We start from the raw sequence: 26,682 nt of genomic DNA on the forward strand, positions 1-26,682 counted from the left end.
CAAAACGATACTCATTTCGATCTGAAAACGATATTTAATTTATTACTAGCGATACAGAAACATTTAAATATATTTACTGTTATATAATGAAACCGTTAAAGTAGCTTTTTCTTTTTGTTTTACTGTAAAACTACAACTATAAATGAAGTAAACAAACCCTGACACAATCAAAATTAAACACACTTTTTGGACTTACCTCATTTGATTTGAATGACCAAAATGATTTCAAAACCTTTTTTCCACCCAAATCGTGGTATCACAACAATTTATTAGTTGAAAATATTTGTTATTTTTTTATTCCGATATTTTTTCACAAATATACGACCTAAATGTCAATGTGACAGAACCCACAAAGTTGTGGACGCTAGTTGGCGCTGTAATCGTGCACGGAGCCAATACCCATTTACCTAACAACCTGTATAGTTTTGTGATTGTATTTTTTTATTTAGTTAGACAATCAAAATATTTTGTGAATGGATAGGTACTAGTAGATTTAATTTAGTAAAATCTACTTAAATAATTTTGAAACTTTAATAATCATAATGATCTGTTACGTTAATTTCGGGCGGGCGAAGTCGTGGGCAAAAGCTGGTTTAATACAATATAATTTTCATTTCAAATCAAACTGACTGAAAATGTCAATTTGACTAATTTTTGACCAATTTGACCGTAAATGACGATCAGTCAAATTCAATCAGTTTTGTCATTTTTAACACGGCCACCGACGTCCATTCGGCACATTCGCATTCGCGACACCCCCGACTTTTGCATACCGAGCGCATACCGAGATTTGAATTTCGAAAGAAAGTTCTCGTTTCGTCTGTTTATATGAAGTTACAATACTGTATGATATTATTACCGTGATGAAGGTACACTGTGGCATCTTATACAGCTGTAGTGAGTGCGGTGGTGTTACAGAGATATTTTGTGTGATGTGCCTGGTTAGGTTTCATTGGCAGATAAGCTATAGGCCTGTTTGAATTAGTACTTCTATAAATTGATGGTAAAGCTGTCGTTCACACTCACTATTATGACTTGGCTCTTATTATTTTTGTCTTTTGTAAGTTTTGTAAACTTAGGTCAGGCAATAATATATGCTGCTTTAAAAGCTCCACACAAAGATTCAGAACAAAGCAGCATTTTCACACATGACTACTCCGGTACATTAAGTTGAACGCTAGAGTTATTATTTAAGCTACCTAAAACTAGTTTTAATAAATACCTTAATAAAATTACAAAGTTAATGAATGTTTTGCAAACAAACAAATAGCTGCAGTCTGCTTCAATTTAATAACGAATGCACTTTACAAAACAATGACTCTCCAAAACTAAAGTAAACAAAATGCGCGCATAAAACATTGCGAATTTAATTAGTCCATGGCTTCGGGCGAAACTTCTTTCATGACGTCATAATTCAACCGTCGCAGCTTGTTAAGCTTAAGCGAGAAAAAACAGCTCTCCGAAAATATGAAAGCTCTCTCAGTAGAGGACAGTTCATCCTGACGTATGGCATTGAGCGGACTCACTGGCCGAATAATTGTGGGATTTCGTGGAAGTAGGCACGTGCAAGAAAATTCATGGGAAGCTGGTAATATGATAGCGATAAACAGGGATACTTTTATGAGATGGGTAAAAAGAAATATTGTTGTTTAATTCAAATACACGAAATCATAGTCCTGAACTCGATTTCTTCTCAGAAATAGGTAAAAACTGTTTTTAGTCGTTTCTTTTTCAATCCTAATGTACACTAAAGTTATAGTTGTTACCATTAGATTTAAAGCCTACATTAGAACTTACTTTATCTCAGACAGAGAGCTATTTTGGAATAACCGAAAAAAAACCGAAAGTTCTAATAATATAAAACCAAAATGGTGTCTTTCACTTAGCTAAATTCATGACTTAAGTACACTCTACTCGTAACTATCACAAGTCACCTATAACTTGTATCAAGTCCCTTAAAAAAATGGCTACTGCTAGTAAGCTCTGTGTCAATTGAATTTGCGTGACCCAACGCATATGGTAGTTCCTCGTAGCGCGTGATATATTGAATTTTTCGGCTTACGCCAATCTGATACTGGCTCTAATAGGCTTCGAAAATCCGTGAATCTGGTTTTCCAGAAATTCCATGAAAGCTGCGTTGTATCGGATTTAAATAATGCTTCGAGCTTAATTATTATTTTCGGAATCCATTTACTATCATGCGTGAATTTGAAATGAAATGTAATAAAATTAAAATTAAATATCTTTTATTGAAGTTGACCAAATTGATGCTGCTAAAATCAAGTGGCAGTGGGCGGGGCACATAGCTCGTAGAGACGATGGCCGTTGGGGCAGGAAAGTTCTCGAGTGGCGACCACGGGCTGGAAGACGTAGCGTGGGCAGTCCTCCTACTAGGTGGACCGACGATCTGGTAAAGGTCGCGGGAAGAGCCTGGATGCGGGCAGCGCAGGATCGTTCATTGTGGAAAACCTTGGGGGAGGCCTTTGTCCAGCAGTGGACGTCATTTGGCTGAAACGACGATGTTGACCAAATCTGGCTGTAATGAACATCAAAATAATAACAAAATAACAAGTTTAACGCGAACTATACTATTCAAACAACTTAAAAAGAAAAACTTCGTCAAAGGGAACGGTGTCAGATTTTTAACGCCAAGTTTATTTGATGCGAACAAACACTTGCGTGTTATGAAAACTTAGTATTTTACACTACAAATGTTAAGTAGGTTCTAATATATTTCATGGATCAAATATGAAATAAGAGAATTTTCATAAAAACAGAAAATCTTTTAGCACGAAAACGATATTACGTGAAACTGCCAAAAACATTCATAATATAACATTTACAAAGTTCCCATTAGCTTTAGTACTACAAATACCAAAAGCTCGAATTCCAAAAACCTTGTAACATCGATTCAACTCACACACACACCATTATCGTAAACTTCCACGCACACAAACGCGTTTATCTCCCAGGAAAGTACACCCATTGTAAATCCTTAGCAAGTTTTATCCTTGGCGCGGGAGGCGCATTCTTGGCGAATAATTTCTGGGATTTTAAGGAATCTGGAGCGTGGGTAGGGTTGGTAAGTTGTGTTAACAAAAGTTTTTGTTACATATTTGGGCGGGGCTACAACAATACTGGATTTAATATATTTTATTATTGTGGCTTTAACCCTCTTAAAATTAGACATTTTCTTTTGATATGAACACTATTCGAGCCTTATACACAGTTCTCACCACGAAACGTTTATACTCAAAATCGTCCTGTTAGAGTCTCTAGATAATCCGTTATTCTAAGAAATAAGCTTCATGCCAGTCTCCTATGTTGGCTTATAGAGTCTTACACCATTGAGTCCTCCAAAAACCATATTTTTTTGGAAAATTACCCGACTGAAATTTTCCGAGTGTTAATAAAAACAATGTAAAACTAGAGACTGGATTATCTTAAGAAAAATACCTTACAAGTACTATATCTACAATATGTTTAGAAAAGAAATGAAATCATTGGCATGAGTTCTATTCAGTTTGAGAAGTTACATAACGACAAACATTTGAATTGAATTTATGTGAAGCTGCGCGAGCTTTGCGAGCTTTCCGCTGCCACTGCGTATAAGAATGACGTAATCTACTATACTAATATTATAAAGCTGCAGAGTTTGTTTAAACGCGCTAATCTCAGGAACTACTGGTCCAATTTGAAAAAATACTTTTGTGTTGGATAGCCCATTTATCGAGGAAGGCTTAAGGCCATATAACACCATCGTATAGCCAATAAGGACGGAGCAGTAAAGAAAAATGTTGTAAAAACGGGAAATATTATTGAAACTATTTTCACGCGTACGAAGTCGCGGGCTTAGCTGGTGTATAATATACACAAGTTATAGCAGCAGTCTTCAAGGTCTGCTTATAGGGCAAAGGGGACGATGGGTAAAAATTCTGAATTGAATATAATAACTTTCTTCCCGGAAACGGAAGCAGAGTGATTTGCATTCATTTCTTTTTTCGCTGCTCGATGTATGAATAACATGCACGTCTACTTTTTGATTATTACCTACATAAAGGTTACTTTGGTTCTGTTCTGATATCATGGCTTTGCTTAATTTATTAAAAGTACAGCTTTGTTAAAAAACCTAATGGCAGTTCTAATGTCAGCTATATCAAAGTAAACATTGTGCTGCATACTTGCGTTATTATAATACGAATAGGCACTTTAGCAACAAAAATATAATTCTGGTGTAGGGAGCACACCAGCAAGCAAGCGAGTTCAGAAATGTGAACAGAGCAAATATTTACCCCGTCGGCAAGTTTAATTTTTAACATCAGCCATATTAGCATACAAATATCACAATTAGTTGCAAATGATAAATTATTATTAATAAAAATATGAATGGATATTACTCAAGGAGTTCCGTCAGAGTTCGCAGTTACATAACAAATATTGAATCGAATTTTTGGGGAGCTTTGCGTTTCGCCGCGCAGCGCTTGGAGAGCCGAGCTTTGTAAGCTTTCCGCTACTTCCGCGTACAGGAGTGACGAAATATGAGTACTTATTTGCATATCTAATGATATGAATTCAATAAATTAGAAAGTTTTTTTTTTTTTTTCAGTTTATCAGTGTGTTTCAGTTTCAGAGACATGAGACTATAAGGAGGATGCTTTTCACTATCTACATGACGCAAGAATGATGTTTATATCAAGTGAAATTGAAATACACAACAAAGAGTCAAACAATCTAAATCAAAAATATTCATTCCATTTTGATCAGTACTTTGGTACTTATGAACATCAAAGATAAAAGGTAGCCCTTAAGGGGCACTTTACATGTCTCCTTATCTTTTAGGCTCTACCAGCGCTTCGCAAAACATTATGACAAGTGCTGAGAAGAAACGCCGGAACACTCAGTCGTCACTAACCTTGGCGATTTGTAGTGTTGGAGTTATAAAAGTTATCTTTTCTGTTCGTTCGTTCGTTTTAGCCGAAAGACGTCCACTGCTGGACAAAGGCCTCCCCCAAGGATTTCCACGAAGACCAATCCTGCGCCGGCATCCAGACACCTCCCGCGACCTTCACCAGATCGTCGGTCCACCTAGTGGGAGGCCTGCCCACGCTACGTCTTCCGGCTCGTGGTCGCCACTCAAGAACTTTCCTGCCCCAGCGGCCATCAGCTCTACGAGCCGCTGCCGTTTTATTTTTTTTTATCTTTTCTGTACTATTAAAAAATTCAGTTCTTGTAAAATAAGATAAAATTGTTTATATCGGTTTCAATATAAATATAGGAATAGCCTGCTCCACTCATAGGCCGTCGTATCTCTCTCCTAACCAACGGGAACCCTCTTCAATTACGGGGTCATGTTGTGTCGGAGTTTCTTCTTGCCGATAGTTCCTTAGGGAAATCAACCAATAATTGAAGCAATAATTGGTCTAATACTGTGGAGGGTTTCGGGAATGAATGATCATAAATGTACGCATTTTATACTAGCTGTTAGTCACGCATGAGAAAAAAATGTTTAGATGTTTAGTTAAAAATGTTTTTACGCTGAGTTGCACCACCTAACTTTAACGGTAACTACACTTGCGAGCAAAAGTATGGAATCACTTACATGAAGTTGTTTCCACGCGATCTTGTGCACTAACCAATTTGTTAGTAACAAAAAAAGTAGCACCATTTTAAAGATTAAACTTTTAACTTTAAATTAATACCAAATTCATTTAAATCACACCAGTATTTAAAAAAATATCCCGGCTGATGTGAAAAAGTAAGGAAAAAGGCATGTATCAACTGTTTGATACGTCCCGAGTTGCGGCCTATTTACCCCCTATAAAAGCAAGTGTTTTCGGATTTTTGCTTTCACACGTTGATCCATACACATCTCCGCTTCTTTTGACACTTTATCTGAGATTCTACACCTTCAGAAGCAGCATAAATCGTTGCACTATTGCAAGAAGGGCTCAGCCAGCGGGCTGTCGCACGTCAGCTCCACATAAGCCAGTCCTGGGTTTCGAAAGTTTTAAGACGCTTTCGGGATACCGGTGGCTTTATCCCGAGACCAAGTTCTGAACATTGCCGGTGCACATCGCAGAGGAAAAACCGTTTTTTCATGTCAACTTCTCTACGAAATCGTCATTTGACTGGTATCGACGTCCAGCAAGAGCTCAGAAATGTTCGTAGGATAGCTGTTAGCAAGTGGACAGTTCGTCTAAGATATAAACAATAGAATTTGACTCCAAAAAGGCCTGCCACAGGCTTGAAACTGACGGCAGGTCACCGATAAGCACGCTTTCAATTTGCTCCTACACATCTCGATGGGAAGTCGAGCAAGCCACCCCCATAAGCCAATGTTTTAGCGAACCAGCACTGCACAAATCGCTCCCCAGGCCGTCTATAGACCCGACCTCTTCGACTGCTGCACTGCAAAAACAGTCTGCATTCATCGGAGAACAAAACTCGCCTCCATTACTCGCCTTCCGAGTGCGAGCTAATTGAAAGCGTGCTTGTCGGTGACCTGCCGTCAGTTTCCAGCCTGTGGCAGGCCTTTTTGGAGTCAAATTTTATTGCTCATATCTTAGACGAACTGTCCACTCGCTAACAGCTATCCTACGAACATTTCTGAGCTCTTGCTGGACGTCGATACCAGTCAAATGACGATTTCATAGAGAGGTTGACATGAAAAAACGGTCATCCCTCTGCGATGTGCACCGGCGCTGTTCAGAACTTGGTCTCGGGATAAAGCCACCAGTCTCCCAAAAGCGTCTTAAAACTTTCGAAACCCAGGACTGGCTTATGTGGAGCTGACGTGCGACAGCCCGCTGGCTGAGCCCTTCTTGCAACAGTGCAACGATTTGTGCTGCTTCTGTAGGTGTAGAATCCCAGGTAAAGTGTCAAAAGAAGCCGAGATGTGTATGGATCAACGTGTGAACGCAAAAATCTGAAAACACGTGCTTTTATAGGGGGTAAATAGGCCTCAACTCGCGACGTATCAAACAGTTGGTACATGTCTTTTTTCTTACTTCTTCACATCAGCCGGGATATCTTTTTAAATACCGGTGTGATTTAAATGAATTTGGTATCAATTTAAAGTTAAAAGTTTAATCTTTAAAATGGTGCTACTTTTTTTGTTACTAACAAATTCGTTAGTACACAAGATCGCGTGGAAACAACTTCATGTAAGTGATTCCATACTTTTGCTCGCGAGTGTATAACATTAGCCGGTGCTTTTTATATTGAGTTTGACAGATTTTTGACGTGTGTCAAAGTTAAAGTAAGATCAATCACTATAAAATAGGACCTGTTTTTGAAAATATTGATGGGTACATGGTAAACTCCCATTATTTTGATATCTTATCCAAACACTATCTTGATATCTTACAAACCTAATTGGAAATAGCTTTCTGTAACCGCAACTAAACAAGTACAATGGTCTTTTTATTACGTTGTTAAAAGAAAAGCTATTACAGCTCAAAATAGTAATTCCCAATTACGAAAAGACAGCGCAAAATACCTATTAGTCCAATATACTTAAAAAGTCCCGAATACTTTTGCCTCCAGGTCCTGAACGGCAAAGGGTAGCTTCTATAATGAGTTTCGGGATAATCCTCGCGCGGATGGCTTATTTAAAATTACGACCAAGATTACGTTTTATAGATTACCGCTCATACGGCAAATTATTTTTTAGAGCGCGAAATTAGGGGCGGTGTGAGTAGACTTTGTATCGACAATCAGGTCTGTACAAAACTCTAAGAAGACTTTACTGCCAATAGAATAGATACGACTGCATACGACCTAGATACGATATTAAACAATTGGACTTAACATTAAACTGGGAACCAACCACCACACTCTTCTGTGGCTGAGAGAGTCAATTTTATTTTTATGCACCACAAGGAAGCTCCTGGCCTACATCTCACTCGATGGAAAGTGATGATCAGGCTGAAGGTGGAAGCGAACTTCACCCAGAATCCACATCTGGTTACAGACTTAGGTAAGATGGTGGTAGCTAGCAGGCGGACTTAGAACAAGCCCTACCACCAACCAAACTGAACAGAAAAATCTACCCCCACTGCCCTCCTAAAGAAAATGAGAGGAATGTATCGATACATTCCTCAAGCCACATTAATAAAGTAAGCTCTCAACAATGAATAAACTCATTTAGTTCATCAATCGCCTTCGAATTCCATGTAATAAAATAACAAGGGGATCATCAATATGCCTCTAATATCCTTTCATTATCCACGCAATCCTTTTCAACTGAATCGTTTTTGAATGAGTATTTATTGATCGTTTGTAAGCTATGTTCGGAACAAGTCAATGAAAATAAAGTACTAAATATTTTCATTCTTTTCTTCGTCAAAGATTTGCCAAACTGGATGCGTTCTACAGCCTGACTGCGCTAAAAACTTTCATCTTCAACGTGCCCGGACGAAGAACGAACATCAGCTGTTTTGACAAATCCGTATCACGGTGTCGTTTTGACAGCTAGTTGAAACGAAGCATAGACGTAAACGTTAAGCTAAATATCTCATGCGACAATGAAAATACTAGGAAGGTACGTCCATTACCGTCATACCGAATTTGCGCCTCAGCTGGAATGAAAATCTGAGTGCAACTGGAGAAGAAGCGGAGACGTTAAAAATTTCCGTAATCGGGGCACAGGTCAAAGTGAACGCAGCCCGCATCAAGTATGGATATGGACCACATTGTCAATCTCTATACATTTTGTATCGATGCGGTCTAATACTGCGGGCACGAGAAAATAATGCATACTGACGTTCATTTGACCTGACCACAGAACGCATGCAGTGTCACAAATACTTCAGTATGATTAGAATGGCATTTGCTTTTGATACAAAAGGTACATTACTTTCAAAAATATACTTAGGCGGTCTACATAATTGCTTTTCATCAGTTAATAACCTCTTTACCTAATATTTAAACACACGTCTCTACCACAAATGCACTTTATCAAACCAAAATCAACACGAGCGAATTCATAGCAAAGGCTATATTAGACAGTATAACAAATCACAAGTGCCTCGTTATATTCGCCCTTGGGTGAGAGGACACACTGGTGATAAAGGTCAAATTGAATTCGTATGAAATGGGATTTCTATGAATTGCGATACAGTATCTCTAGGGAAATGTGTAGTTCTAGTAAGTAACATTTTAGTGTTACAGCTGAGCTTGTATGATTTTGGTTTCATGGAATTAATAGTAATATTTTATTAAGTGAGCAAATAGGTAGATATATTATAATTTTTTAATTGTTTTTTTTTTTAATAAGTTAGAAAAACAACTTTCATGCTGTTCCCCCAATAAGATGTAATTGCCTCAAAAAATGTCACTATTATAAGTCAATTACGACGCGTAATTTGTTGAAAATGTTTAAATTGCTTGATTTTAAAAACAGCTCTATAAATTATACGCAGGAAATTCTTGAACGAAGAACCGTAAATCTATACAATAAATTTCCCACTGCCAAAAACATCACAACGACTCTGTATCGCAAAAATGATTGTATTTTTAGCAAATCTACCCTCGTCTTACAAAGAAGGCTTGCCTTTCACGCACCTTCCAAACATAATAAGGCGGAACCTCGCTTCCTGGCTTGATCCGGGTACACACATACGCGGCCGAGTTCGGAAGTCGCGCGCGCTATCGTGATCGGGAAGCATCTGCGTCTCCCCATCTCCGGCGGTTATTTGCTTCGGTGCGTTAAGAACTCTGCGTAAGTATGCCCGCCTGGTACTTTTGTTGACAAGAAATCACGTTTGTAAATTAATTTTACAGGTTTGTTTATACATTTTTTGGCTGTAATGGTGGGAAAATAATATAACAGAAGAAGAGATGAGTGCGAAGGCAGAACAATATTAAGGTCTTTGAGTGATTTATTTGATGGATAGAACCAATTATAGAAGTTAGTCTTGTAAGTTAGCTATAGATAGTATTATATGNTGTCTAGTCTCAAGCGCCCCTAGTGTCTAGTCTCCAGCGCCCCTAGTGTCTAGTCTCCAGCGCCCTAGCGTCCAGTCTCAAGCGCCCCTAGTGTCCAGCGCCCCTAGTGTCCAGTCTCAGGCGCCCCTAGTGTCTAGTCTCAAGCGCCCCTAGTGTCTAGTCTCAAGCGCCCCTAGTGTCTAGTCTCCAGCGCCCCGTGTCTGGTCTCAAGCGCCCCTAGTGTCTAGTCTCCAGCGCCCNGAATAAAATATTAACAAATATTTCATGTGAAATGTGGCGCGGACTAAGAGTTGACATATTTTTGTGGAATGACCCATTTAATGATTTATGTTATTACTTAATGAGAATTCCAGAAATAAATTAGTAAACTGTTTTTCATATTTTCTATACAACAAATGAAAATGATGGAAGTTGAAATGTATTATACTTTTCTGAGTGAATGAAATAGTGGCAGAATATTGAATTTGTCAAACTAAAATGAATATTTTTCTACACATTATACGTCTGTATTCATCCAACAATATATTTTTCGGTAATTTAGTTGAAAAGGCAATTATTCTGTTCTGTCCCTATTTATTCACTGAGAAAATTAGATTATTTAACATTTCAGTTTCTTTAGTCGTGAATATAACCGAATTGTTTCTTGTGTGTTAGTGCAATAAATTCTATGGACATGTCATGGTATACAAACTTAAAAATAGAAAATTAACATTTAACAAATGTAGAGAAAATTCATATTCATATCAAGCGGCTAGGCCGTGTGGTAGTAACTTTATTAAACATATTGTGATAGAGCCTTAATAATTGTCGATTTAGTTTTTTTTTTAAACAAATAATATTTTTAGTCAAACAACATTTTTAGGCAATACAAACAAAGAAAACCTAGTAACTTAAATCAAACTAAAAATATATAAATTTTAGCTAAATATTTGATCACAACAATTTGTGACAAACTTAAATAAATAATTAATATTTATTATATCATATAAGTTATTTTACAAAATTGGAAGACATTTCGATTTTGTTGTTTTTGTCATAATATCTTAGTTATTATGCCAATTAAATATACTATATGCTAACATAAAATAAAATTAAATTGTAGAAACAGATTGATAACGAGAAATAACTAAATTAAACTACTCCTGTAAAAGCTATAGGGCGTGTTTAAATTTTCCGTCATAGTTTAACAATCAATATTTAATATGATTAATTTGATAAGAAATATGATATGTCAAAGAACATAAAATATATTAGAAATATTCTAACATTTATAAAATGTATTATGATAAAGTCTATATTAACCAGAATAGGTTTCCTATTGAATAATTTTTCGAGGCAGCAACTAAGTTCAAACTTACCTACTTATTATTTAAAATCAAGCCAAATTTGACTCCAAAATATTCTACTGGCCAAGAAAATTTGGGCAAGAATTACTAAAATCTAACAAAAAAACAACATACCTTCAAATTAGGTTTTTAGACAATCAAATGATTAAATTGTATGTAATTATTATGCCTAAAAATCTAATTTCCTCGACATTTCAAAGTAAATGGCGGAGAAACGTTTCTGCCTGCGTCCACCAGGGGCGCTGCAGTAGCTCTTACAGATTAGCGTATTCTGGCGCAGATTTAGTTTTTGTAATCGAATTTTTGTATAATTACTACAATATCTTAAAGCGAAAAATGTAACTTTTATCTAAAACAGCTCAAAACTCATAAAGAAACGCTAATCTGCTAGATGCTATGAATACACTTGCTACTCAAACTAGATACACTACATAGTCAAGTTTGGCTTGAAAACATAACTTAATAATTAAAAAATAATTAAATGAGCAATCAGATTGAACTTAAAAGCATAATATGAACAGTACAGACACGGCATGAGCTTGCTCACTGGCATGAAACATTGCACTGCTCGAAAACTACTTTTATTCATTATGGCATACAGTTCTTTAATGGTTTGCGCACTATTTCTACGTTACCATCTAATTGAGCGATCTCTTATGTCACTACGCTAGTCTTATGTGATAGTACTTCATAATTCAACATATTTGGTTCAATTTCTACAAAATTAATTAACAACAGCACCTTTATATCACTGTGTATCAATTCGTTGTTTATTTATTAGTGAGAACAATAATATAATGTAACGATATTATTTGAAAGCGATATGAAACTATGGCAAGGAACTAATTTTTTAGCCTGTTGCGTATGAAGATTGATTATGCATAAAATATTTAAAAACAAAGTATAAAAGTTTCATGTTAACTAATCGTAACAAATGATAAACTTAAGTAAATGATTTTTATTTTTCTAAGTCGTTTTAAAATACTATAAGTACCTAGTACTATTAGATTCGTTTTTAAATACATCATAGATCAACAAACGACGTGTTATAAAATAATAAAACAAAATAAGAATAAACTCAATAACTTATAACAATTCTTATTAAATGTTCGAATAAAAATTATCATAATATATTATTATATCTTATAATATCACTATAAATTTTGAGCCATATGTTTGTAAATAACGTTTTATTTTTATTTTTCATCGAGTTCTAAATTGTAATTTACTAAATTAAATAATTTATCTTTTTTTATCCGCCAATATTTTTAAGCACGTCATACAAGTAAAAAATAGGCAGAGAAATCAATTTGTGCGGATTATGCATACTTCAGAAATGTTTCGGTCCTAGTTGACTATGTAGATGGGCCAATCGGGGCACGCCGTGGGGGGAGGGATGGGGAGGGGCGACCCTCCTCCGACTGACACCACCTCTGGTATCTGTAACGGACGAAATAAACATGTAAGACTGATCAACGGGATGTAATCCCGCCTCTCGTTCTAATTATTACGGCTTCTGTATAAACAGGACGGTTAAGTAGCTCCAGGGATAGCTGACTGTCTTGGAAACCCAATGAATTTAATTAGAAGAAAAAAATAAGGAGTTAGAATTATAATATTGCAGTAAGTATTGTATTGTTTGTAACGAGAAAATATAAAATCTTCATTAACCCATAGGTATATGCCCTGTCACACAGTGGGTTCTTTTTGACCCGTAAACAGTTTTTGGAAAACATGTGAACAGAAACAACGTCAAAATAAGAAAGAAGGAAAAAAAATAGTAAATTATTTAACCATACGGTTAAGTTACTTGCTTTCACAGGTGAGACAAGTTAACAAAATTAAATGGTACCTGTATCTATTTTCGGTTTATTTAACCTTTAACTCGCAATAAAACATACTCAAACATACGCGTACCGGAAAACGCAGCGTGGGACGTCCACCTACAAGGTGGACCGACGATATCGTAAAGGTAGCAGGGAAGCGCTGGACGCAGACCGCTGCCAATCGATCAACATGGAAAGCATTGGGGGAGGCCTATGTTCAGCAGTGGACGTCCTATGGCTGAAATGATGATGATGATGAAAACATACCATGGTCTGCGGATGATGCGGCGGGTGATAGTAGTGCGCCGGCGACACCGGCGGCGTGGGATACCCCCAGTAGAGCAGCGGCGGCGGCGGCGGCAGCGTTGGACCCATCGACGGGTAGTAGTACGTCAGCGGACCTGTGAGGACGGCTCGGTCAGCGGCGAAGGGGTTAAGCGTCCACGCGGCACGGGGAAGGGCGTAATCGGATTATGGGGTTCACGTTAACGTACGATAAAAAGATGTACTCATAAAACTTAAAACAATGCCTCTGTGGCATTAAAAGAATATTTTTTAAAAACTCAAAAAAATCTACTGCGTCAATTTGGAGTTTTACAAGAACAAGAAGATATAATATTATTGCTAATTTTCAAACACAAACTCGATAGTTCTTCTTGTTTTTCTTAGTTTTTTTATACCAAATTTTAAAATGAACCCGATTACGCCCCTTGCTCATCGTGCTATTTAATAACAAACTGTTAATTACTTCACACGTCAAAACAGCTAAATTAAACTAATACCAGAAGGGTTTAACAGTAATAAGTCGAATGAAAATTACATTTTCAATAATAGTTAACTAACTACGATCAGATTGGTCGTATAAAATACGCATTTCTTTTTGGTGATAAGTGATATTTTTTGTTATTGTTTAAGATAGCAAACCCATTTTATACATACATAGTTTTAGTACCCCGAAAATGATGATTTTATCAACTGAACATCGTATGCAGGTCATGCCAGTATTGGTTAGTCACATTTTAAGTAAAAATAGGAACATAGACTTAAAAGAACTTAGAAATTTTATATAGCATTGCTATTATGCCCGCGTAATAGTATATGCAAATCCCCATACATTACATGAAGTATCGTGTTTTAATAGTGAATTATTTGACGTGCCCGATCGGGTACATAGTTTAGTCAAAGCTCTATTCAACTAACCACTAACGATACAAGGATGGACAACACAATATATAATGTAGTTAAATAATTAAAAACAATATGAACACTCACCAGGGTCTCAGAACGCAATAACAGATCACCAAAGCAGTGCGCAACTTACACCAAAATCATGTTTGTTACACACGGTCGCCAGTCGCCGCCAACACCAAGCTGCGGACTTTACTAAACTTATGCTTGCCTAGTACCCTAGTACTTTAGCACCATTGTTGAGACTTCAAATTCTATGAAAATAAGTCGAAATAAATTGTTGAGCCATCATTAGCCATGCATTGTTGACGAAAACATTTTAATCTGTTATTGTAACATAAGGGAAAGCTTGCTTTTAAAATTTACTGCCCATATCAAATCACCTGCCACAGATATGACGAATTTCCTCAATAATTGATTTTGAATATTACCTCCTAAAGACAAAGTTCAAAAACCTTTGGAGAAATTCGTACTTTTGTGGTAGATTGATTTGCCATTGACTGCATATTAATAAGTCTTCGAAAAGAATTTGAAGTCCCAAAGAAATAAATGCGATAATCAAGAGTAAGATAGAGCTTAAATATCACGTGATCCCAACAATGATAGGTAAATTATACTTACGTCTCGTTAACTGATGATTAACTGGACCACTAAACATCCCGCTAAGTGGGCGTTAAACCTTAACCCATGAGACTCCGCTAAGTTAAGCACAAAACAGTTGTCTACGACACACTAAGCTTAATTTGCCTCCCGGTACAAGTTTCTGTCACCTGTAGTTTCCATGCAGTTCAAGCGGAACATGAAGAGTTTTAAGTATTGACGCGTAACTGACTAAAAACATGCGTGTGCGCACTTGACAGAAGAATTAATGGAAATTAGTTTCATTTTTATTTATCCAAAGTCCAAAAATATTTATTACTTTTAACTTGGTGTTTTAAAAGGGTTAAGAAATAAACAAGGAATATTAGAAAGAGAATGCAATTTTTGCAGCTAGATTTTGTATGGACATTTAAATATTTTGCTGTCTTAACTTGTTGTTGTTTTAGCCGAAAGACGTCTTACGTTATAACATTTAATAAAACTTAAAAGCATTTTTCATAAGTAGTTTTAATAATTTCCTGTCAAATGCGCATAAGTGAATCATAATTTGAAAACAAAAAACAACTCAAAATCGAGTTAAACATTTCCAATTTCCAAACCATGATTAGCAATAACTTTTCTAGTCGTTTAATCGTCAAAAAGTGTTATTTTAATCAGAATCTAAAGCAAGTTGTGCTTAAGTGATACTGTACTGTTCCCTTCGTAGTAATATATATCAGTAATATCGGCACATGATCTTAATATTGATGGTGTAGTTCAGGGATGGCGAACCAATGGCACGCGAGCCATTATTGGCACACATTTTATTTCACTATGGAATAAAATATTAGAATCAAAAGATTTTTATGTAGCAATATTAAAGTGTTTTACATGTAGTGTTTTAGTCGATATAATTTAGTATTAAGTATTATGTGACAGCACGTATGATACATAAAGGTTCGCCACCCCTGGTGTAGTTAATAAGCTAGGTGAAAGGATGGGATCAGGAGAGCAATGATTGTGCTATATTATCGTTTTAACCTTGTGAAGGAAGGTTATTCCAATAGTTAAGTACATATTTCGACCTGGGGAGAGTGTGCTTTGGGTGATAACGACAGATTATGTAGGTGAAAACATTTGTATGTGCCAATTTCTGACTGAAAAGTTTTTTGTTTTTACAGACCTGCCTTTACCAATGTATATTTTTTATGTTTCTGGAGCTTACGTGTTTCGACTAAAATAATAACAGATAGAGATAAGTTGTGCAAATAAATCATCCCTAATTTGTATGATACACAAGTCTTTAAAAGACAAATCGACAAAACTGTGAACATAAATAATCATTATTATTGTGAAAGACGAGCGATTTTTGTTTCTAAATCCCAGTTTTAAAAACACATTTTCTATGGTTTTATTTTCAGTGCAAAGACTAAAGAATAGTAGGTACCTAATTGAAAATCGTGCATTTTCCCGGGAAAAATCCACTAGTTTCAAGTTTCAACTTGAAATTAAAGTGTAAATATATCCTTTGTTTTTGATAACCTTACATAACACCCTGTTTCAATACAAAAAATAAATAACGACAGATGTAAATAAACAAAATAATAACGATTGTCATACAATCACACGGACAGTGACTTACCGCGCTTACATAAATGTTACGTAATAAAACTTAACTGTAGTTTATAATAATACATACCGCTTAACCGCGAAGTAGTAATTGTACGTAAACATAATTATATCCTATAATATGTAGACGATTCCCGTGAAATACAAACCACTTTGAAATAGAGAAAAATAATAAATTCGATCTTTTCTCGAGACAAATAAAACAAATGTCGAGCATTATAATGAATTATGTCGAATAATAAAGTTATTTTTCACTCGAGAAAAGTTCGATTTCAACATTTTTCTGCGTTTCGAGAGGATCTATTCCGCGAGAATCGCCCCTCTGACCCTATAATGCCCACTCACCGAAGTGAAGATGTGTTAGTATACATTTAGGACGAAACTGTCGACAGGAGGCGTTAGTGAACCAGTCCTTCACAAGGCCTGCAAGCTAAAGCCCGGTCTCCGAGCACGTAGAATTTTGTCCAATGACCACAAGCTACCCATCCTTATCACTCGCGCGTAATTATGTTGCTGTCGCGTTCGCACACTCACTGCGGGCGCTCGTCGCACAGTCGCGACAGCAATATAATTACGCGCGAGCGATAAGGATAGGTAGCTTGGGGTCATTGGACGAAATTCTACGTGCTCAGCGACCAGACTATAGACGATAGATAGCACAACCACCACACCAGAGAAACTCTCAATAATTTATCTAACACGATTATTATCGATTTATTTTCAAGTACGCAATAAACTATCATTAGCCAACTAATATAATTATAATAAAAACTCATCTAACAAATGGAAATCAAAAGCATAGACGATTTGCGGAATGATCAACTTAAATACTAAGTTTTAGAATAACTGACACGGCCGGTAACACCACTGAGGCGAAAGTTAAGTAGACACCAAACAAAATTCCTTGCATTATTGTTGTGTTTAAAACCTTGTCACATTCACTTTTGAGCATTTATAGTACGTCATACGTACTGTACACTTAAAATGTAATGAGACAAGGTTTTAGCTGAAAATTTTGAACGCATCCTATTTTTGTTTTGCCTAAAAGTGAAAATCCTCACACCACCCCGTCCCCCAGTCGCTAAAACATAGATGTTTCAATTAATTCTGTGCATGAAAAAAATGTTTTTTGGCTAATTGATAGTCATGTCTTTGCGTTTTAAAAGTTTTGTTTTAATGTAATAGATTTATCTGTTACATTAATAAAAAGAATGATTTGTGTCGATCATAAATATAAAACCCTGTACCTAAGTACCAATATTAAATGACCCAAAACATGCACAGAAAACATTGAAAAATCAAATCTATCGGTTTCTCGAGACATAGAGGAATAATAAAGCGTAAAGAATGCTTCAGAAGAGCGTAGAAGAAGAAGCTGTGATATAGCGTTAACCACTGGGGGACTACACGGTTAACCCGGACCAAGTTCCGTAATGCTAATTTTGGACGACATTTTTTTCTTTTTAATCTATGGTGACAGAATTTAACGGCCAGGTACCTTTTTATCTGTGGTGAAGTAATGTAGGATGGTTGCTCATTTTTTTTTGTTGCCAGAACAAAAATATGTAGTCCAAAATTCGCACAGCGCATCAAGTTCAGCTAAACTGTGTACATAATCGACAGTAACATACAATTTGGACGTAGAGTATCCGGCCGCGGTGTGCTCTGGAAAACGTAAGCTGAGACCCGCTTCGCGGCCATGCAATAAGATACCTTAACGCGTATAAAATAAAACTCAAGCGCCATGCTAAACCCCGTTACTTTTATCGTCCATTTTTAAAACTGGCAACATATGCGACACTTACCGTTTGTACCACGCATGCATTTTCCATAACACAACCCGTTCGGATACACCAAAATATTACAACACTTTTATTATTACCATTAATTGACATTATATTAAACTATATTATAGTCAGTACCTTTGACAACAAGATATACGCAGTTGTCAATTTCAGAACCAGTTTGGAATGTAAAATCAGAGGGAATTAAAAAGATTTATGTGTACTAGAATTTTAGTACTTTGTATGTCTACTGAAATTAACATTTCAAACCGGTCCCTGTGGATATATTTAGAAAATGACAGAACATAGATTAGCCTTTATACCGTGTTTGTGACTATAAGCCCCCATACCTATATTTGTGAATATCAGACAATGGCAACACCATAACAATGACGTTATATTTTAAAATAGTTTCTATAGTTCCATTAAACAATTCACCCAATTTGAATGCGTTTTCTCAGACCATTTTGGCTCGGGAAGCTTGAAGCGGTAAGATATAACTATATTACATATAGCATAATATATAGCTGCGATTTTTAAATATATTTACGATTTATATTAGCTGCGAAGTAAAAATAGTCTTTCAAAGCGCATCCAAAATCATTTTATTTAATGCCAACATTACTATTTCTATGTGGTGTGAGGTAAAATATTTGACGATGACGTTAAGCTATGTGATAAATATGCGTTTAGACAGTTTAGTTGTGAAACTAAGTACACATGAGGTTCGGGATCAGAGGACATAGGAGGTGCCAACCTGTGCCATTACTTAACATTAGCTGCACTTCAGCAATACGAAAATATGTATATCAATTCCTTAAATTACTTCATTTGCAAACGCAATCAACAAACAACTACAAAAACGCATAACTACAATATAAAATATAATAAAAAAGACGTGTATATTAACCACAAAAAGTGCATTGTACTCAAAATAACTCAAAATTAAGTACCTAATCAATAATTTCCAAAGCGAAGTACTGGTCATCGTAAGTACTTTGCTTTCTCAGACTTAAAATCAGCCTTGGGAAATTGGCAATGTTGTCTTTTAGCTAGTGGAATGTTTATACTTTAAAAATCACAACGACGTAAATGATCACACGATTCTAGATCATAAGAATAATATGTATATCTAATATTTCATATATCTACTGTCATCGATTAACAACCTCAAGTTCACTTAATAAATAAAAAATAAGACGATAATTCAACAATATTAAAGTCAGTAAAAATTCAACAAGAAAACCGTAAGCGATCTCTTAACCTACAAAGCTGCCGTTCAATACGTAAATTCGCGTAAAGTATGTAAATAAGGAACGGTCGAAGGCACGTCTCAGTGTCAAATTAGCTTGTCATTTCATTACCCTGTTAGAATTCGACTACGAAAAAATTTAGCTCGCCCAATAGTCAGGCACCGCGGTGTTAATGTTAGTTCATTCAATCTACAGTTAGACTCCAGGGTAGTACGGGTAAGTGGGGAACATGGATAGAGTGGGGAAGGGGGTGCTCATAGTGGGAAGAGTGGGGAGAGACCCGTACCCCGCGGGGAGAGCCGTGGGCATCGCAGTGGGGAGACTGGGGTACGTAGATAGGACCGGATTGGTGTTGGCGTAGGAGAAAATGGGAGCGGAGGTGGCGTAGGAGAGCATAGGGAGGGATAGCGACGGAGTCATTTGTTGAGGGACGGTGTACTGTCGTTTGGCGGGGGTTTGGTCGGTTTGGACTTGGAAGGCGTGGTCGTAGGAGCGTTTTGTCGGGAGGACTTGTTGTTGGGGGATGAGGTGTTGGAGGGGGTGCGGGGTGGGGGGTTGGGGGCGGCGGGCGTAGGGGAGGAGGGGGACGAGGGGGGGACGGAGGGAGGCGAGCAGGAGGCTTTCGTGTTGTCGCGCGAGCAGGCTCTGCTGCGCTATGTGGTGTGCCAGCAGACGTGGCGCCGGCGCGGGCGCGGGGGCCAACGTACCGGGCGAAAGCACCTTGGGCGACGTCGCGGGGGTCACGCCGCCCGTCAGCACCAGGTTCATGTCGTCCCCGGAGCACTGGAACACCTGGTAGAGGGGGCGGGGTCAGCTATGCCGTCTTTGGTGACGTGTGCTTCTAATACGAGTTGTGGAATGCTAATTCCTACGTGATGTGCTTGAAAAGTTAGAAAATTCGATTTTCATTCTCAAAAGGACTTTATGCAATGAAAATAATTAATCGCTAGAAACAAATATTATTCCAACAATTGTCATAAAATAACTACTCTTCAGTATCAGCAACACGTATTGAACTAATTCTAAATATCTCATTAAAACCTTCACCAAATCACTAAAGCTTTCGTTACGCAATTATTAAACACATTCTAATAGATAGATAGATCTAACTAAGAGCCAAAGCACACGTTGCGTTGCGGCGGCGCACTGCAAACATTTCGCCGTATCGCGCGACAACGCATCGCATCGTGTGATATGGCTCTAATAGTCCTCATCCGAATAAAGGACGTCGCACATTTATTAACCCAAGGGATCGTAACCGTATCAACTCGAGGCGGTCAGTATTCTTTGTATGAAAATCCATACTGCAACGCACACTTATCGGCACCGTAACATAAACGCCTCGCCTCGCAATTGACAGCGCGCGAAAGGCGATGACAGCTCGGTGTTGATCCCTTTGCGAGTTGATAAGTCTGCTATGAGCTTAAGGCCTCAGCCTCGAGTTTAGCGGGCAGTGGGGCGGGAGCGGCGGCGGCGCGGGAGCGGCAGGAACTTATGCGTAAAATCAAGTAGACCGGTTCTCGAAAACAGCGGCGCGGCAGCGGGGCGGGAGCGGGCAACGAGCGGGCAGCGCACTCCTTCTTTTGCCCACAATAAATCGAGCGTTAGGAATAAATTTGCATCGAAATAAAATTGTCGCCGTTGTTCAGACATTTCGTTTGCGAATAAAAACAATCTCGACAACACAACCCCGAACACAACACTTCACCGCTAAAGCGCCGCGCGAGCTGCCCGCTTGTTTCGAGAACGGGTCTGCGTTGCCCGCCCCGCTGCCCGCTAAACTCGAGGCTGAGGCCTAATAGATCTAACTAATGGTTATCTCCAAATATTATTCTTACCTCGATGTACCGCTGCTTCTTTCCGAAGGTCATGTACCGGTGGTGTTTCTGCTGCGCACATAAATACGCACTGGCTTCGCTGTCCATCTGGATGAAGGCTTCGCCACTCGGGTGACCCTGGGTGTAAACAATATTAGTCAAATGTCAAGTCATTATTTTGGGGAGGCCTTCGTCCAGCAGTGGACGTCACTTGGATGAAAAAACCCGAACGAAGTCATTATTGCCATTTGAGATTGTGAAGATAGCCAGCATTTACCGCTCCTTGACTCAAGTGTCGTCCGTTTAAGACGCATTTTAGAAAACTGCTATTCCAGGCGAGAAATAAAAGGGTTCGGCCAATTCGCGGTACGGCTAGCACGAAAAACTTTCGAGTTCAAATCGTTTGCGTACTCGAATCGCCATCAAAAGATTTAGTAAGAAAACTACAACAGCGCCCTTATGAACGTGTCGTAAAGTGAACTTAGTATGAGATGTGGTTGCACGAAACTTATTTTGAGAACCAAAATTGTCACGTTATCGTTTAATTCGAAGATTGAGTATCGAATTTTATCGAGTACGCAAACGATTCGAAGACGAAAGTTGTTCATGCTAGAGGTACCGGATCTCGAATTGGCCGCCGATTCGAACCTCATCGTTCGGTGGACTATTGTGGTGGACTCATGTATGTCGAAGAACAACACTCAGAAGGAGAATACGATAAGTAGGTACTTAGCTTAGCTAGAGGGGTTAACAGAACTATTAGTAATTAGTGCAAGATTATTATTACTAAAATTCTTCTTTAAAAAAATCAGATACCTGAGCGTTGAAAACCATGTGGACTCCTTGCACCACGATGTTCTTGGCAAACTCGTCCAGGAAGGTCAGTATGTGTTCCACCTACAACACAGATTAATATTATTACAGTATTTAGTTAAGCAGTAGTGCTCACTGGTTGCTTTGGTAATGCTCAACAAGTTGAGATTTGTGTTAGGTAGGGGTTACTTTTGAACACGATTTTTTTGAGGAACTTACCATTTAGAATCAATTTTGATATATCCCGGATGCTTGTAACAAAAAGCGCTAAGTATTAATTATATGGAGTAACAAATGTCGATTATTAAGTGAGGAGTTAGTAATAATGTACAAAATGATCAAATGATACCGGTAGTTATTAAAAAAAAATGACTTGATATTTGAAATCAATCATATAAGTATGTAGGTACTCCCGAGGGCCTTGCGCCTTTATTCTTAGCGATAGCAACCCCTAATGACTTTGAAACTCTTAAGGTACGATGCACATTGACCGGCGCGCAGCGGAGCGCATTAACAATAGCGTTAACGTTTTATTAACAGTTCTTAGAACTGTTAATAAAATACTATTTCCTTTACGGCCGTGTAAGTGCGCTCCGACGCGTGCCGGTCAATGGGCATCGTACCTAACTAGACTCTAGAGGCTCTTGAGTGACGAATATCTTGCGAAACCTGGATTTCATGTGTTTCTACCGTTCTCTAAGGACTCCCTAGCACCCCCCCTGCCATCTCACTAGTCTCAAGCGTTCCCTAGAAACTCATAATGGGTCAATAGCGCTCCAGATTGCCTCACGAGTCTCAAAATATCCCTACACTGACCTGCGCCTCGTAGGGCAGGCCGCGCAGGCGCACGCAGTCCTTGGCGGTGCCGGAGGTGATGACGTGCTGCGGCACCAGCGCCACCGGCAGCAGCCCCTCGGCGGGCGCGGGCGCCGCCGCCGGCGTGCTGGCGGTGCTTGTGCGAGTCTCTAGCGACCTCTAGCGTNGGCTGCGGTCTCCTATTAAAACTTTTTACGCGGCGTACGACGTCAACGTCAAACGTTCCTATCGATGCCATACGCCGAGGTCAACGTCTGGAAGAGACCAAAACGGTATATTTCTATAGTCAACATTGTGACGCGGCATATGACGTGACGTTTATTAAGACCTCAGCCTGAATATAGAAAATAAATAAATAGAGAATTTTCTTAGCCTAACCCGTCTGGCCAGCGCATGGGAACTGTAGGCCAAAACCTCCATTTGCCTAGAAAACATTAAGCGGGTCATGCTACTGTAGAGGAAACGACTTACTGAACCTTTGTTGGTCAGCACCTGTCATCCGCTTTACAATGGAGGGAAGTCGAACCTGATTAATTTTGTTGCGGGTCCAATGACAATTTAACTTTCCCCCGGCACAGACTTGACCTTCACTGGTTGGGTTTCTATTGGCGGTCAAGCTGTAGATTCTAGCTTCACAGGAGTTGCAGCGGTGGGAATAGTCCCGTTAGAGGAGACGAAATGACCTGATTATGATGATGATGATGATGAAAAACTAATCTACTCATATAAAGCATGTTTTGGTCACGGAAGGTTTAGCTTCACGTTTTTATCTGTACATACCTTTCGCAATAACATTCCTTTAACGTTTTATCGGCACGAAATCCTATTAGATACCAATACATCTGGCATGACAAATAAATTGCGATCGGTTTCTCCGAAGGGTCACTGATCGATCATTACTTAGGCCATCTGTATCAGGTTTCTTAGGGAAATTAATTTTCTCTTGCGACAAACAAAATGAATGGGGTTAATAAGGAAATGATATAAAAAAATAATGCGCACAGAGAAAAATATTTGGGCTTATAAGCAATAATAATATTTTAAAATATTTATGTTGGTTTCTCCAGTGTCAGAGTTTTATAAACGTCATCATTATTAGGTCATTTTAGTATCCACTGCAGGAAATTTCTTTTTTATTTACCTACCAGAAGCAAAGGGAGGATTTAGCCAACACTCCACTGTCTTGCTGACAGGACTATTCCCACCTCTTGTTCCCACCACCGCACCTAGTTGAGAAGGTTTTTCAAAAGTAGGTATAATTTTCATTTTCAAGTCTTCGTTTCTATCGTTGTTTGTATAGATTTCTAACAAAACCACAAAGCCTTTGGGATCTTAGTTTTCTTTCAATGAAAGATCTTTCAAAGTTGGAGCAACAGTTCCAGAGATGAATGATGACTTACATTTATTTTAAAAATAACCGCTGCAATATTTATCTTTTTCATCTATAAATGCTGTGGCATAAAATGTATATTTTCAACATTTTGTTTCCTTCTGTTGAGTATATGATGCTATCTCAGAAAATTTATTTATGACGTCATCACATTTTACCAAAACCTATTTTCCATCAAAAATATTTCATAAATTACTGTGGACGTGTTCTGGAAACTTCGCGCGTTTATCTTAAAACGCTATTACGTCATCCATATAAGTAATTAACGTCTAAGTCCCGGCGACAACGTCCTATCTCGTTTGGTCAAATCTGATTGACGTAGGACTTTGCCAAATTAAAGACGTAATTAAGGAGAGTCCTTGAGTGGAGGCCGCTGAAGATTTTCGTGTGCTTGATTGATGTTGCTATGCGGAGGGAAATCGATTTAGGTTAGTGTGGAAATAGATCAGGAAATGGATACTGAATTTTCAATTTAGTCCTTGTACAAGTTTTACTAAAGGTGAGTTGCACCACCTTACTTTAATCGTGACTATAACCATAGTCGGTGTTTTTTGTATGAAATTCGACAGACTTTTGACTTTTGTTAAAGTTGCACCATCTTACTACAATAACAAACGGCAAACATCTGTCATAAAAAACACACAGGTAAGTGGTGCAACACAGTTTTAGTATTGGTGTTTTTGACTACGAGTTTCAAACAAATATAATTATGCCTACATAGAGTGTGTAGTAAAAGACTTATAACTTAATAGGTATTCATTAGACATTCTACAACCTACGCAAAACGGTAATATTCGTAGTAAACATAAAATATAATCAAAATTAGGCAGCAATACTTATAAGCTTACTGTTTTTCAAACATACGCCTACTTATTTATCGTTCATGTAACACAAAGATTTACCTTTCACGATGTGGATTCATCAAAATAATGTAAATTTGCTTTAAAGTATTAAATCTTCACTTTGATCGTAAGTAGATAGATAGATATACAGAAGACGTAAAAACTCTCAAATAAAAAGTAATTGAATCCAAATCCACAATAAACATAAAATTACAAGATCTTTTTAGTAACGATTCATTCAAAGACCCATCAGATCAAGGGAAGGAATAAAAGAAATGAAACCCTGAACAAATAGATTCGAATGGGGGTGGACTCAATAAAAATCCTATACCAAACATTGGTAATAAACGACTTAAATCCGAGGTTCGGTGGTAGCAAATTTACACACTGCTCGCGGACTGAATACAAATGCGTAACGTTATCATAAGAGCACTTACAAAAGACAAAGCAAGCATTTTCCGATAGGCTTGTAATTCGAATTAGTATTAGCAGGCACGTCACGTAGCTGAGGTAACAGGCGTTATCATTTTTCTGTAATTCATCCAGTCGAGATTGGATACTAGGGATGTGCTTATCAGATGCGAATTTAGACAATGTTTTACGAATAAATTGTTTTTGGGTCGTATGGCTAAATTTTAAACGGAGATTATGAATCACTTTTTGAGTAGCGTTGCAGATAATATTTAAATTTTTAGGATTTATGTTGATAAGAAAGACTTCGTTGTTTCACAAAAGACAGTTCTTGTCAAAGCTTTGGATAGTAATCTAAATTGACGTTTACTTGAAGCTTTTTATGCACAAAACTTTTTACAAAGAACAATCTTGCGAGTATTGCAATAAGAACTGATAATTTTTTTAATTGGTTTTGGTGAGAAATAAAACACTGAATAGTTTGTACTCTACTGTGAGCTTGGACACAGCCGGCTTGGTAGTCGGACCAGTAATGACCGCTCCCTGCCCCGAGGGTCGGTCGAGACCGTTTGGTTCAACCGCAGATCACAAAAACTAAAGGAACATGTCGCAGCAATATGCCCAAAAACAGAACACATTGCTCGGGACAGCAATGTGCCATGCAGTTGACGTTTTAAGTATAAACAACTGAATGCAATGTGTGCATGAAACACACTCTTCGCGAAGTATTGTTTTTATTTTGATTATCTTGTGTGTGAATTTTTAACGCGACACTGTGTTTCGAACTCATCTCATTGGTTGGCATCTCTCTAGATCTCTATGGGTCCAATTTATTTATTTATTGATAGGTACGTTACAGGATTTGATAAAAAGTGTGTGTACATCCCTATCAGAAACCAAATTGGGTTGATACCTCGTAAGATAAACACGTGCACGTCTCACGACTCCATAACCAATTACGGTGCTTTGACGTACTTTGCCTTTTAAGTGGGGGCTAAATAGGCATAATAAAAAGCAATTTCTAGGCATATCGCTTTAGC

At 37.8% G+C, this 26,682-nt stretch overlaps 1 protein-coding gene across 2 annotated transcripts; it reads right to left on the reverse strand.

Moving 5' to 3' along the window:
* Nucleotides 1-10,516: 10,516 nt before the first annotated feature.
* On the reverse strand, nt 10,517-23,159 carry LOC114356504 (RNA-binding protein sym-2-like). 2 transcript variants are annotated; one of them, XM_028309715.1, is made up of 6 exons: nt 23,000-23,159; nt 22,187-22,267; nt 21,392-21,508; nt 20,261-20,345; nt 13,388-13,521; nt 10,517-12,734 (listed from the first exon to the last, which is right to left on the reverse strand). In XM_028309715.1, the coding sequence occupies exons 2-6, from the start codon at nt 22,202-22,204 to the stop codon at nt 12,642-12,644; spliced, it is 447 nt and encodes a 148-aa protein (XP_028165516.1). In that variant the 5' UTR covers nt 22,205-22,267; nt 23,000-23,159; the 3' UTR covers nt 10,517-12,641. The 2 variants fall into 2 exon arrangements, with proteins under 2 accessions (XP_028165516.1, XP_028165515.1); XM_028309714.1 differs by lacking the exons at nt 10,517-12,734; nt 13,388-13,521 and having other exon boundaries at nt 17,205-20,345.
* Between the last annotated feature and the right edge of the window lie 3,523 nt (nt 23,160-26,682).

This window comes from Ostrinia furnacalis, unplaced genomic scaffold (assembly GCF_004193835.3).
Source record: "Ostrinia furnacalis isolate ACB-3 unplaced genomic scaffold, ASM419383v2 OfSCF2811, whole genome shotgun sequence".
Taxonomy (NCBI): domain Eukaryota; kingdom Metazoa; phylum Arthropoda; class Insecta; order Lepidoptera; family Crambidae; genus Ostrinia; species Ostrinia furnacalis.